The 14,145-nt window shown below is 29.7% G+C and overlaps 1 protein-coding gene across 2 annotated transcripts in view; it reads left to right on the forward strand.

The window, feature by feature from the left end:
- The window catches only part of LOC139526973 (ATPase MORC2-like), a 53,824-nt gene extending 40,389 nt beyond the window's left edge, over positions 1–13,435 (forward strand). For both annotated transcript variants that reach the window (XM_071322170.1, XM_071322169.1), the window contains 6 exons: positions 2,245–2,278; positions 2,591–2,733; positions 3,268–3,400; positions 3,732–3,848; positions 9,453–12,773; positions 12,989–13,435. In XM_071322170.1, the coding sequence (XP_071178271.1) occupies positions 2,245–2,278; positions 2,591–2,733; positions 3,268–3,400; positions 3,732–3,848; positions 9,453–9,542 (517 nt within the window). In that variant the 3' untranslated portion in view covers positions 9,543–12,773; positions 12,989–13,435. The remainder of the gene's footprint in view (positions 1–2,244; positions 2,279–2,590; positions 2,734–3,267; positions 3,401–3,731; positions 3,849–9,452; positions 12,774–12,988) is intronic.
- Positions 13,436–14,145: the final 710 nt, after the last annotated feature.

Raw genomic sequence — 14,145 nt, forward strand, 5'->3', positions numbered from 1 at the left:
AAGAGTTGAGGAAAGTGACAAGTTGTACTTAACCCATCAGATCAATTAGCCATACCTGATTACATGATTAGAATAGGCTTATATCATATATAGTCAAACTGATTTATTATGATTTTGACCTGCTATGAAATAATACTTATTAAAATATTTTTTTTGTTTAAATAAGAAGAAAGAACAAAATAAATAAAACTGGCAAAGGTATGGCTATTTCATGATTTATTTTTTTTAATAGAATTGGGTTTTTCAGGGCCATTTTCTACTCAAATTTAAATCATTTTATGTGAAAGTATTCAAAAACAAACCATGTTTTATTTGCAGCTGATATTACTATTATAGTATAAATGATTAAATCAAGTAAAAAAATGGTTTATTTAATAAACACAGGTTTTATATTTGTTTGCAATTTGCTAATAGTCCCCATCTATACCTTAACATAGAATCGATTTAAGTTTACAAATATTGATATTTTGAAAAAAAACAATTTAAAACTTTATTTTTATAAAATTGTTATAAAAAATCTGTCTTTTTTTGTTCAATGGATTTTTTTTAATGCACTGCAACTACAATTCATTTTATTTGAGGAGTAATACATTGTACCATTAATAAGGGGGAAAAAATCCATTGCAATTGCTAAACTTTTTTTATAAATTTTGATAACAATCTGACAAAAGTGGTCTAGCTAATTGAAAAATCAAAAGAAATGTCACAAGCCTATAATTTCGAATTAGCCTTAGGTGTAAATCTGTTACCGACTTTAAAGAACAGAGACGTAATGTTCCTTTTATCCCCTCACAGTGTGAGACCAGACTGGCACACGACCGAAAGTCTAATAGTCAAGGATGTTACAAAATCTTGTTTAAATTGTTGATTTAATAGGGTTTTGTAAATTTAATCAGCTAATAATAGGTGTTACAAATGTTTTGCAAATAAGGGACTTTAGATCATCCGGTGATAACCCGTGTCCAAGCGTGAGATACATGGAAATTGATGTCCGACAGGAAGCCGACTGTCACATGTAATTTTAAAATTACACATGTTAGACATGATGAGTTTGGTCATTTAGCTTCTAATTTGTTGCATAATTAAAGTACATGTATTCAGGTTTATAATTTGGGCCACATAAATTTCTAAAATTAATTGTTCTATAATGAATTGCTAGAAATGAAAAGAAGAAAAAAATTCTGATCTTTATATAGAATATATGATCATTTAGTAAGATATTTTCTAGCAGTTCCATTTATTTAGTTTTATGTCATTACTATATATACTGCTCATAAATGACTCAATTTTGGTTTACAAGAAAGTTCCAATTGCATTATATAATATATACAGCTCATAATTAACCTTATTGGTTCATAAAAAAGCTCGAACTGCACATTAAGGGAGTTCGCTTCCCAGTTTCAAAGTAATTAACTTTTCAAAAAACTAGTTTATATTGATAAGGGATTAATAAAGGAATCCAAAGAGCAAAAAAATATATAGGTCACCGTGCTTGTTTTCAGATATTAGCCAATGAAATTTTGGCGGGAAAATATTCTCTCTTGACTTTTCATAGCTTTATCATTGACAAGTTGAAGTTCTCAAAAACTGTTAAAAAGTAATTAAAATTTTATAAGACTTTTGCAGATGGCTTATCATTATACATGTAAAAGATTTACAAAAAGAAAAATGGGGGTCACCAACAAATTTTTTCAAGGCATTCAAATGGATAAAACCAGAGGATTCCGAAAATCTGACAAAAAATCCAAAACATGACAAGCCAGCTTCCTTAAGTTTGCTCCTGTGAGACTGCTCCCATGTTTGACTTCAGGTTTATGATAAGTTGGGTCCCACAACCATATAAAACTTGAAAATTGCTGACTAAGATCTGTTTCATATTTTGGGCAATTTAGAGCTTTAAATATTGTATAGAAAATTTCCATAATTGAATGCTATTGTATATAGATATCATTTTGTTATATTGATGTGTTGATGTTTATTTATACTCTTATTCCTACTTTTATGCATTGAAAATAACTAAATTTTAATTCCTCCAACAGAATTTTGGAAGTGCATTGTAATTTTAAATTTTTATTCAGAAAATATTTGTATAGATTCTTTTGGTCTGTTATAGAAATTTTTGCAGGCTGTTTATGAATATAACAAGCCTTGGCGTGTGAGCCTGAGGTTGAGCAAAAGACTGCTGATGAAAACAATCATATTCTTTGGTCGTTGGTGTGTTTAATACAAATTTATATATTTCAGGTATGAAAAGTCCAGTAAAGATTTGAGATTAAAGGTTTGTAATTTTATTTTGATATGTTACACATGTATCAACGGGTATCAATGGTTATTTACCAAGAAATATGTTGTACAACTGATTTAAATCGAAATTTTGAAAAGAGATGGAATATTTAAAAAGTGAGTGAGAAATTCTCAAAATTCAATTGTTTAACCCTATGTCTAAAGAAATTTCAAGTACATTAGATGCTACTCCAAGAATTGAGACCATGGTGTTAAATTGCATTGCTTCTAATGTATTCAAAGCAAAAAAATAATTTATCATCTGTTTGTGTTTTGGTTGTTGCTGAATAAATTTGTTTATTTTCAGAGTGGTCAGCCTATACCAGAATCTCCAGTTCAAGGTCCCCCTTCACCCGTCTCTGTGTCCTCGGCCACTGAAGCCCCATCATCATCAACCACATCACAGTTACCATCTAGTCAAATCACAGATGAAATAGCTAATGGTTACAGGTAAGTGCTGCCACCTATGTAACTGCTAATCACACTGCCAATAGATACATGCAGGCACTGTTATTTAGTGTACAATGGTTGTGTTGATTTAGATAGGTGATGCCTGTTTTCAACTCTCTAATAAGACAAAACTTTTTTCAAATAAATCGATCAAGTAGATACTACCATGCTGTCAAAATACTGTGCAGTTCTACACTTCCATACATATTAGATTATTATTCTGTATCCCTTTTTATTAGGAATAAAGAAATTAAACTGCTTGAAAGAAGTGTATTTTAGATATCAAAATGCAAATACAAATTTCTTGAACTAGAACTGGATACGTTTATTTTCATGGATAAAAGAAAATTGTGTGTTTGTGATTAATTAATGTCTGCATATATACCTATAAAAAGTAGTACTTCATTGAAATTAAAATTTTTGATTGACCTATACCCACTAAAAATTGGAATCCCAGGATTAATGATTCCAATAAACAATACAAATATTTTGAAGACTGAGTTCTTGTACATAAAATGTGACATTTCATTACAGAACATGTTTACGATACTTCCTGCCACCAAACTGGATCATGGATAAAGATGCCATATCTACGATGGCTTTACCAGAATTAGCTGCCTTCCCATTAGACGATTTCTTTGACCATTATGAAAAAGGTTTAAGGAAGGTATGTAAGATTTTTGTTCTTCCAATTTTACTTATCTTCTTCGATTTAATATTTTTTGCACCCCATTAATAGCCTTTATGTTGGTTGTATAGATAAGTTGTCAGTTACATCAGCAAAAAGTTTGATGTGAAAAACACATCTTAAATCTTGGAGAACTTCTGATAATTCTAAAGGCAATCAATAAATTATGTTATCAAATGATTCTTGAGAGGTTATCACAATTTTTGGTTTTGTTAATTTTTCTAATCAATGGATAAGTGGAATCAGATCCCCCCTTTTTCTATTTGGCATTAAATATCCTAACATATATTTTGTTCCTTTTGTTATACAGTTAGTTGGTAACTTCCAGACAGAAGCCTCTCAAAGAAAACAAGAAAGTGACCAGGCCGTCACAAAATTATCGTCAGTACGGAAACTTATTGCCAAACTTCTCAAGTCAATAAACGAGGTAGGTGACCTGTTTAAAGAAAAAATACACCAAACATTATCTGGCTCTCATAAGAGAATGAATGTTGTTGAAGAGACCTACATTCCCCAACAACCAACTGACTAAGTAATTTTGTTTACATTAAATTACATATAGCCATAAACAACCATCAAACCATATAAAAAAAAATGTTTTATCTTCAATTTCTCCTTTAGAAAAAAAAATGACATATGGTAGGATTTCCAATAAGACAATTATCCACCAGAAACATAATAGATTGGATGTAAACAACTATAGGTCATTGTTTCAATTAAATAATAGTAATAATTACTTTGTAAAATACTGTGACTTTACATTTAAATAAAACCAGCATTGATAGAAATGATAGAATTAGAATTAATTTGCCTGAATAATTAGATTGGGTTACCTTTACTTAGCTAGTTCAATAACTTGGGTCAACTTTTGTGTTGATTTTTAAATGTTGAAAAAAATATCTTTTATGTGCAAGACAGTTAATTAATATATTTTCTTTAATTCAGTTTTTTGTGATTTATATTTTTGTGTCAGGTTCTATTTTTTAAACCTTACATTTTCATTCTATAGTATCTTATTGTGTTTTGTGTCAGGTTGTATTTTTTAAACCTTACATTTTCATTCTATAGTATCTTAATGTGTTTTGACACAGTTCAGTGAATTTTCATTGAAATGAAATCGTCTGTATATATTATGTAATCGTCATCTGTCAGTCATACGTTTTAAATGAACAACGGATAAAATATGATTTAAAAAAAAAGATTTTTAAAAGACTACCCCAGATTGAAATTGATTCATAAATATATTTTCATATCACATACCAAAGAGGTCAATGTATGTAAAATTTTGGAAAACAATGTTTTTTTGTTTACAAAAAAAACCTTACAACATGAAGAAATAACATCAAAGAGTGTGTAGAATTTTTGAAATGGGAGCTATGTTTGACTACATCAAGAATTGCATCGGAAAAAGACATTTACTAGATTTATGATAAGTTCTGCCGATGAGAAAAATCCAATGCCAAATCATCTATATTAATACACAACTGTCATTACTAGCAAAATGTTATCAATTCCTAATCTACGGTCATTGAATTAATAGCCGTACATATGGCTGTATGCCAACAAATTTTCACACCATTTACACGACTGGTAATGCGCTGTGATGTTTGGGAATGATAGATTTCCAGCTAGGGATGTCATTGAAGAAGAAAGAGAACTACTATTTGATCTGTGTTTTTGCAGGCTTTTAAGAGAAATATAAGGGTTGTATCTCTTATTTTATTGCTTTTAGTCATTTTTTTTACTTTGGAAATATGATATGTAGAGGTTGAACCTATTTAAATGATTGGCGTTTTAATTGAGGGAGAGTTTATTAATATGGATTTTCATATCGATTGCAAATTGATTTATCATTAAATGGTATGAGAAAGTTATAAAGCAAATGTAGCAAAAAAAAATATCTCTATGGTAGTAAAAAATACAAATGAATGATGCAAGTATTTCATTCATAATTTAAATTGCAAAAAAATAATTCTGAAACATTAAAATAGACTCAATGATGGTAAAGATAATTGATAAAGATACAAAATTCTATGAAATCCAAGCTGGTTTTCAGTTATTTGAACAAATCTTAAAAAAAATATAAAAAAAACCCTAGGAATCAAAAAACATGTCAATCTCAATTAAATACTGCAGTAATCTCTTAATTGTTGTTATATAAAATGCTTTCACAAAAAAGATAAATATTTGGTGAAGAAGAAAAACACTTTTTTTTTTATGTCAAGTAATCTTTTCTCAGCAAAAGCTTGATAATCTGTAAACTCAGACATTACTGCTTGTATTTATTATTGCGATTTTGTCATTTTAGACTAAATTGTGATTTAATTTTTTGTGATATTGAGAAAAATACTGTTTGATTCATATAAAAAGTTTTGAAATGTGAGTTGAAATATTGCAATTATAACCCTGTTGCTTTTTTTCACAATAACAAAAACATCACAATAATTTCTAGTTTACGGTTGGATATGTTGGTTATCTCTTATAAATCAAATCAAATTTCTCTTTTCCCAGCTTGGTCAATTGTTTATTGATTGAAAAGTGTTTTTAATTTGAAAATATGATTATTTCAATTCTTTTAATTGGAAGCAATAAAACTATGTCATCATGAATTAATTTAAAAAGGGTGACTGAATATATCATTCTCTTGGTCTAATATTTATAAATTCATGTTAAGATCCATTGCATAAATATTTTATAATTATTTTAAAGTGTGACTGTTTTATGTCTGTTTAATCTAATTCCTGTATTTTTGCTCACTAATTCAGAGATTTTCCCACAAGAATCGTAACATATTTGCCAATACAGTCACCGAAAAAAGAAGCATAAACGTGTCAAAATATTCCCAGTGTTTAGCAACAAGTCGTAATCGTCAAAACATTTGGTTGGAACCAAAACTAGCTAGTGTATATGGGACGTGCGTTGATAATTGTCAAATTTCATGGTGTGTGAAGTCGTAAATGAAAAACCATTTATGATGATTATCAGATTGTCGGAGGATGAAACATAAAAATATTAAATTACATCCCACCTGGCGTAACAGGTAACTTTACCTGTAGGGGTAAACTGTTCACACCTAATTTCATTCTTAATTTTATTATCATCTCAAGTGGTCGACTTTCAAAAAAGGTGTTTTTAAATTAAAAATGTAAATTACGCTTAAACAAATGCATTTTAATCGTTAGTAAATATTAGGTTTAAATGAGGGATAAAGATTGCAACTTTTGTTGATGAATTGTTCTTTTGGATTTGTCTTTTGAAATTATCATAGTTTCTTGAGGAAATTATACAATTGTCTTGTGCCTTAGTCATAAATACGCACATTTTAGAAGTCTTGAATAAAGTATAGATTTTCTGTTTGAATGATTCATTATAAAGAGGAAAATACAGTTATTTAACAACTTATTTAATTCAGTTTAATTTGATTTATGAGTTAAAATTACTGGTCTTAGCTAAATTTTGTAATAAATTAAAATAAGAAGTTTTATTTCTTTTTTCTGTATTGTTCAAATTCCCTCATATTTAATGGACGTTAAAAAAAAAGAAGAGGGAAACAGATTCTTTCTCATTAATGTCAATTTCCTTATGAATCAGAATGGTTTAATTTGGTGTCATTTTTCTAGAATCCGATTCATAATGCTGTTTAAAAGAATAAATCTGTGAGCTATACTTTACATCTCCTTTACCAATTACTTGTGAAATATCTCAATTTCAGGGACCTTTTAACCAGAAGTTTTTGTCACGAAAAACCACACGTTTCTCATCTCAGTGAAATGAAAACTACGTTTAAGCATAATTTGTATATTATTTGTCTCACTTGTGACTTTTAATACATTTTAAAAAGAAACTATAAAATTGATGTGTTAATTTGTCACCCTATTGAGTTACTGAAGTTACACCGTGACGTGTATAATACAGCGATACTTTCACAGAAATAAAACAGAAAAGTTGAAATATTTGACAGTCTTGCTATGCAATAAAATATTGAAAACTTAAACGGGTCTTATACAAGTCGTAAGTACCTCATACCTCACAGGAAATTAGACAATTGTGGCTTCTTCAAACAGGTGTTTACGACTTGTATACAAATTTGATATGGATGTTAAAACATTACAAGGGTGGTTAGTTCTAGTGACCACCCAATATGTACGATATGGTTTTGTTCTGCTTGTTAGGTCAGTCCTTTGTCCAGTTCTTCAAACACCTGCATTAAAGGGAATCAATTTTCATGTCATAAAATAAGATTTCTTTGAGAATGATTTTAATATTGAATAAACAGTAATGGGTTAGCAGCTACCTAAAAGTAGCTTGCATTTAGTCAGTAAGTCAAAAGACTTCTAATTTTTTTAAATGTTCAGTTACAAATTTTGTTATTTTTAAATGTCTGTAAGTCGGAATTATACTGTCCTGAGGTTTGAGGTTTAGTGGTCAGTTACATTTTATTTATATTTGTGATTTGGAATTCTCCAGACGTGAGGTTGTTTGGTTGTCTGTAAAAGATGGAGTTAAATTCCAAATAGTGAGAAAAAATTCTGAATTACTGCCCTTTGACTTGAGAAAAAAATCTATAAAATTTTACTTTGAAAAAATGTATAGTTGAGGTTTTTTTTGACTGATTGACTGACTTGGATTAGAAATTTAGTTTTTATCAAAAACATTAAATTACTGGAGAGTCCCACCACAGACACAGGATTATGCTTTTATTTTTAGAAAAATTTGATTAAGAATTGACTTTTAGGATCTTTCATAAAAGGCATTATAATACTTGAGGACATTTTTTAGTTTATTATTTATTTGCTTATAATTCTGATTAAAATACTTCAAGCATTACAAAAGAGAACAAATAAAAAAATCATAGGTGCTTTCTACAAAGTTGGAACACCTGAATGAAAGGGGAGGTTTAGACTTCCACTTGTAAATTAGTGTATGATAATAGACAGAAAGTAGTTTTGTGCCATGTCACCTATTGGGCTCTCTCATGATGTTACTGTAAATTCAGAAATTATTGTGATGTTTTTATCATTGTGAAAAATGTGGTGGTTCTAATTCAAGGGTCCAGAAATTGTCATATATGATAGACTTGTCCTAAACTGAAAGGGTTTTTCCTAAATGAGGAATTGGGATTTAGGACAAACTTTATTAAGAAATAGTTTCGGTCATTTTGTTGAGATTGAGTTTCTAAAAAGCCATTTTGAACTTGTTTTTGTTGTGTTATCGATTTCATGTAATAAAACTGCCACTCTAGTGTAGTGTTATAATCCTGAGGGCCTTATTACTACATGTATATTAATGCCTCCGTGAAATATTTAAGCTTATGATCCATCATCGCTAATCTCTTTACCTGTGTTTTTAATTCACACCTGGCTATTGATCACAAGCTCAGAACTAATATTACAACTGTCTTCATTATTTAATTACTTTTAAGCTAAGACAATTGTCAATTCTGATTTATGTTTAATTGAAACTTTATTAAATTTACGTAGAAAAAAGTTGTTTTTTTCACTACAAACGCACATGCTTTGTTTACTATGTAATATGCGTGCCTCAGATTCTCTTCCGCTGATTAGACACTAAATCGTAAATTCAAAATGATTTAATGCTAAATAAAGCAAGTGCAACTATAATCATTGATATTCAAACACTATCAAAGGTAAAAAAAAGCTGATGATTTCTTGTGGATTTGATAACAATATAATCGAAATAATTTGGACTCACATTTTGAAATTTAATATATGAATTAAATAGGATTTTTCTCAAAATCGCAAAAATTTAAATCGCATTTGAGTCGAAAATGACAAATTTTCAATAATAAATGCATGGAATAATTTCTGAATTTACAGTATATGAATTTTGTTTATTTGCTGATCCTTCACAATCAAAACTTGAGAATTTTTATTTCATTATCCAGAACAATTTTGAATCATTTATAATGACCTTCTTAGTGAAAGTTTTTATATTTTTAGACATAGTTGTAAAAATAAACGTCATATATTCAGTCTAGAAATTTCATGTCTATGATTTCTTTTAATTTTAGGATTTTGATATTGATCCTGATGCTGATGGTGACCAAGTAGACGAACTTTTAGCAGCATGTGTCAAACAAGCTGTCCAATCACAACCTTGATAACAACTAGAATCATAGGGAATTAACCAATCAGAAATAGTGACTCTGAAACATGTGACCAATGAAACTGAAGAGTTTGAAATGACTGGTCATAAAGAATCTAATATCATATGAAAGTTCTTTGGAGAATTGTTATTTTATTTGAGGAGAGACGTTTTACCAGTGAACTTGAACCATTTGTTTTCTTCTTTACATTTAATTGCCTACATGAGGCAAGTTTTGCTTTTACAGGAAAGAATCTTTTCCAGACTGAAAGTTTGAAATACACTTCCATATATTTGAATAACCCTTAACGTGTTGGGACACAAATATAACATTATATAATGTAGTGCTATTCAGCATCTGTGTGAAAAAGGGCCATTTTACTTTTATTGATAAATTATATGAATATAAATTTCTACAACATGCTTTATCATGTGGAGTGAATCAAATGGTAAAAATAAAATTATTAAAATGCTGAAAAAGGCGCAAGCTAGGGTCGACTGTTTGAGGGCTGCATCGCCAGTCAAGGTCATTAAAAGCTTCCATCATCATCTTCTTAAGACTTATGTGTCCCAGTGCGATCTTGCACAAAAAAGGGGATATTTTTATATCATGAAAAGCAAAGAAGTGTACATGTGCTTTATGAATTGGTTAAACTTCAAAGAATTGTTGGAAGTTCAAACTGGGAGAAGGTTTTAAACAAACAAGTCTGTGGATTTCATACAAAGGCATTGTGTAAATGTAAACCCACATTATTTCACTAATTCCACTGTTTAGTTAACATTGAACATTTTAATGAGGAAATATATATTATTTATCCCTTGTTAAGAGTATCCCATATCCCATATCTATCTCTATTACAATTATTTGTCATTTTTAAATAAAATTTATCTGGATTTGTTTTATTAAAAATGCCATTTTCATTTTATCTGAATTTGTCTGAATTCTGTAAAAAGAAGAAGGAAATGAGAAAAGAAATTGTCAAAATGTTGCATGACATTAGAATCAGAAATTGAGTTGGAATTTTTGTGTAGACATTCCTATTGTCAGTTTAGGAACCAGAGAAAATGTGTAAATATATGTATGTCCTTATAAGGCCATACAGGAGTTTATCACCGTCCCCCCATATCACTTACATTGTGTCAATCATTCCTTGTGTTTATCATTATATATAGCATTTACCTCCCGTTTATCCTAAACATGTATGAAATATTTGCGACTGGACATGAAGCATGTCAGTCTTTTTTTAAGAGTAACTCGGATGACATGTTGAAACAGATGTATGGCAAAATTCTTTTGAAGTAATGCGTTATTCAGCAAGAATTGCAGACATTTTGTATATCTGGTTATTTTTTGCATCAAGTTTTATTCACTGTGTATGCCTTTGAAGGGGCTTTTTAAATAATTTCTGTTCACATTTCTCAACTTGTACAATGTATAGGGATTGAGATGTTTCCATAAAGTTAATTTTACATTTAACTGCCTACATCGAATCATAGCAAAACATTGAGGCATAAAATGTCTTGATATACAGTCTGCATGCAGGCCTTTAGAGTTCTTGCACCAAATTGCCAACCTAATACTTTTTTCCCCTGAAAAAAAACCATTGTTTGTCCAAATATCATCTGGTTGCATCAAATTGGTACTGTTAATGATTGTTTTAAAAACCCAATGTTCCCATCAAGGATAAAAAATATAAGATTATTAAAATTGAGTGTTTTCACAAGGCAGTCATGGCATTTTAGAAAGAAAAGGGAATGAAGGCAATGGTCATATAGTATTAAGTTTGTCATTTGCATATTGTAAATTCATTATTATCATGAATATTCATGTAGAGTTAACATGTTGTGTTATTATTTTTTAGCAGTAGAACATTTAACATTGATGTAAAAAATATCATTTATCATTATTAATTATGTAATTCTATTTTTTGTCTGTGAGAAAAAAAAATTTGGAAACGTGAAAGTAAATGATCCATGGTGAAATCTGTAAATCTGACATGTTCTGATGAGAGTTAAGTACTAGGCTGTTTTCTGTAAAACAAAATCTGTTATGATACCATATAACTTAGTGCTAATAAAATTTTGCACCTTGTACAAATGTATGTGAAAGGTTTTTTACACATCGTCTAAGACAAATAGATAAATAAACCCCATACAACATTTATATACCTCAATTTATACTGTTTCAGTAAGGACATTCTTATGATGTCAGGCTTAGTATTCAACAAAGAACACTTTTAAAAAACGAAATTGCTTACATCACATAATCTAAATGTCATGTTGCATATCCTACAGTTATTATTAGATGTAGTTTTGCTTGTCTGGGAAATAATGAGGATTAATTCATTTCAATACCATATCATTTTAGAGGGAAAAGGATGTCAAGTTACTAAGTTACACCGGTTTTGACATTCAACAAGTGAGCGATCTAATTTGCATGGTCATTATTTTAATATTTTGCTAACCTGCCTTGACCAACTTATGTGGGATTTTATTGAGCCTTGTTTTTGGACTATGAAATGAGAAATGCTTACAGGTATCATCATTTTAATGTCAAATGAAAAAAAACATGTCTTCCTATTATAGGGTTTATACATTGTAATCCAACAACAGGTGATTGCATAATTGTATATATAAGAAGTACAGTACTACTTTTAATACATTAATTTCAATGTTAATTGGGAAGAGCTGACATTTTTATTATGTTTTTATTAAAATTGTTTGAAATACAATTTAGCTCCCACCTTTGTATATATTGAAATGTTTTATGCCATGATTGCTATATGTTTTAGCAATGACCAAACATTGTTATCTTTTATGTACCCAAATTTCTTTTATCTGTACCTGTTATCTGTACCTGATGCGATCTTTACATGATTGGACCAGCTTTTAAAATTCTCTTTGCAATGCTTGATAATATGGTTTTACTGGCTTTGAAAAAAGGTTCGGTTTTTCGGTCATAAATTTTACACAGTATAATATTGAGGGGAAAATAACATTGGCTATGTTGTTGTAAGACTTGCATTCATTTATCCTTTGGATATTCCACACAATAATATTTTCTTTATTTTTGAAAATCATGCAGAAATCAGAACAATTGTATAGTATGAATATATTTCTCAAAAGTCCAACTATATAGATATCTCAATGAAGCCATACACACACAAATATACTTTCAACTTGGAATGCAGTGATGTATTCAATTACTAATATTGGTATAAATGTATTTTAAGACTATATACTGAAGGTGAACTAGAAATTTGGTATAACACAAATAAACTTTCAACTTGGAATGCAGTGATGTATTCAATTACTAATATTGGTATAAATGTATTTTAAGACTATATACTGAAGGTGAACTAGAAATTTGGTATAACACAAATAAACTTTCAACTTGGAATGCAGTGATGTATTCAATTACTAATATTGGTATAAATGTATTTTTAAGAATATATACTGAAGGTGAAAAGGAAATCTTATTTAGATTCCTTTATTTTTGTAAGTACAAAGTGTATAAATTTTGTTGAGAGAAGAATTTTCATGGATACTTGATTTCTTTATCTTCAGTCAAGCCTTAAGATATATATATATTTTGTTGTACACCTTGATTGTGTGTTGCCCCATATCCACATAATCCTCAACAAAAAATTAATCCTACAAATAATAATGAATCCACAGTTTCTTATCAACTAGTTGTCATGAAATCTTTCATCAAGTAATATAAATAGGAGAGGTGACAAGTTTCCATGGTAACATTTTTCAAACATTGCTATGTATTGTAACCATAATGAAATGAGACATCAAGAGATGTTGCCAGATTTTAATGGGTTGTAGATTATAGGGTCAGTTTCATCAAATTGCATTCATCTTTGTCATTTCATTGTCAATAAATAAAAATTGATAATAACATTTCATCTCAACTTATTTTTATGCCCGCTCTTCAGCCGAGGAGGCATTAAGTGTTACCATCAGTACGTCCTAAATTTAGTTTTCATTCTCTAACTAAATTTTGCCTCTACCAAACTTAATGAAACTTGTACACAATACTTTTATTACCACAAAACACATGTCAAGTTCGAATTTGGGTTGCATCACTTTTTTCACAAAAGTTGAGTTATGTCCCTTTAAAACGTTATATGCAAGTGGGGACATCTCTATGTCCCATGAACAAATTCTTCATTTGTTATGGTATATACAAATAAGAGTTGTTGTAAGATTGCCAATGAGACAACTCTGAACAAGAGACCTAATGACATTAGAAGTTTACAACTGTAGGTCTCAGTATGGACTTGACAATGAGCAACTCTCATACTGCATAGTGAGCTATAACAGGCCTGAAATAACGAATGATGAGGAAGAAAACAATGAACCAAAAATATTTATGTTGTACATAAGACCACTTAAATAATGAAGCCATGCATTTTTTCTCTTTAGAGCTATACAATAAATAATTATAGGAAGATAAACCTTCTACAAAGGTTAGTTTGACATTTACTCTTTAGGGTCTACCTACAACTTACTGATTTTTATACGCCCGGGACGGGACGTATTATGGTATACCGTTGTCCGTCCGTCTGTCCGTCCGTCCGTCCGTCCGTCCGTCCGTCGTCCACACTTCG

This window comes from Mytilus edulis, chromosome 6, assembly GCF_963676685.1.
Source record: "Mytilus edulis chromosome 6, xbMytEdul2.2, whole genome shotgun sequence".
NCBI lineage: Eukaryota > Metazoa > Mollusca > Bivalvia > Mytilida > Mytilidae > Mytilus > Mytilus edulis.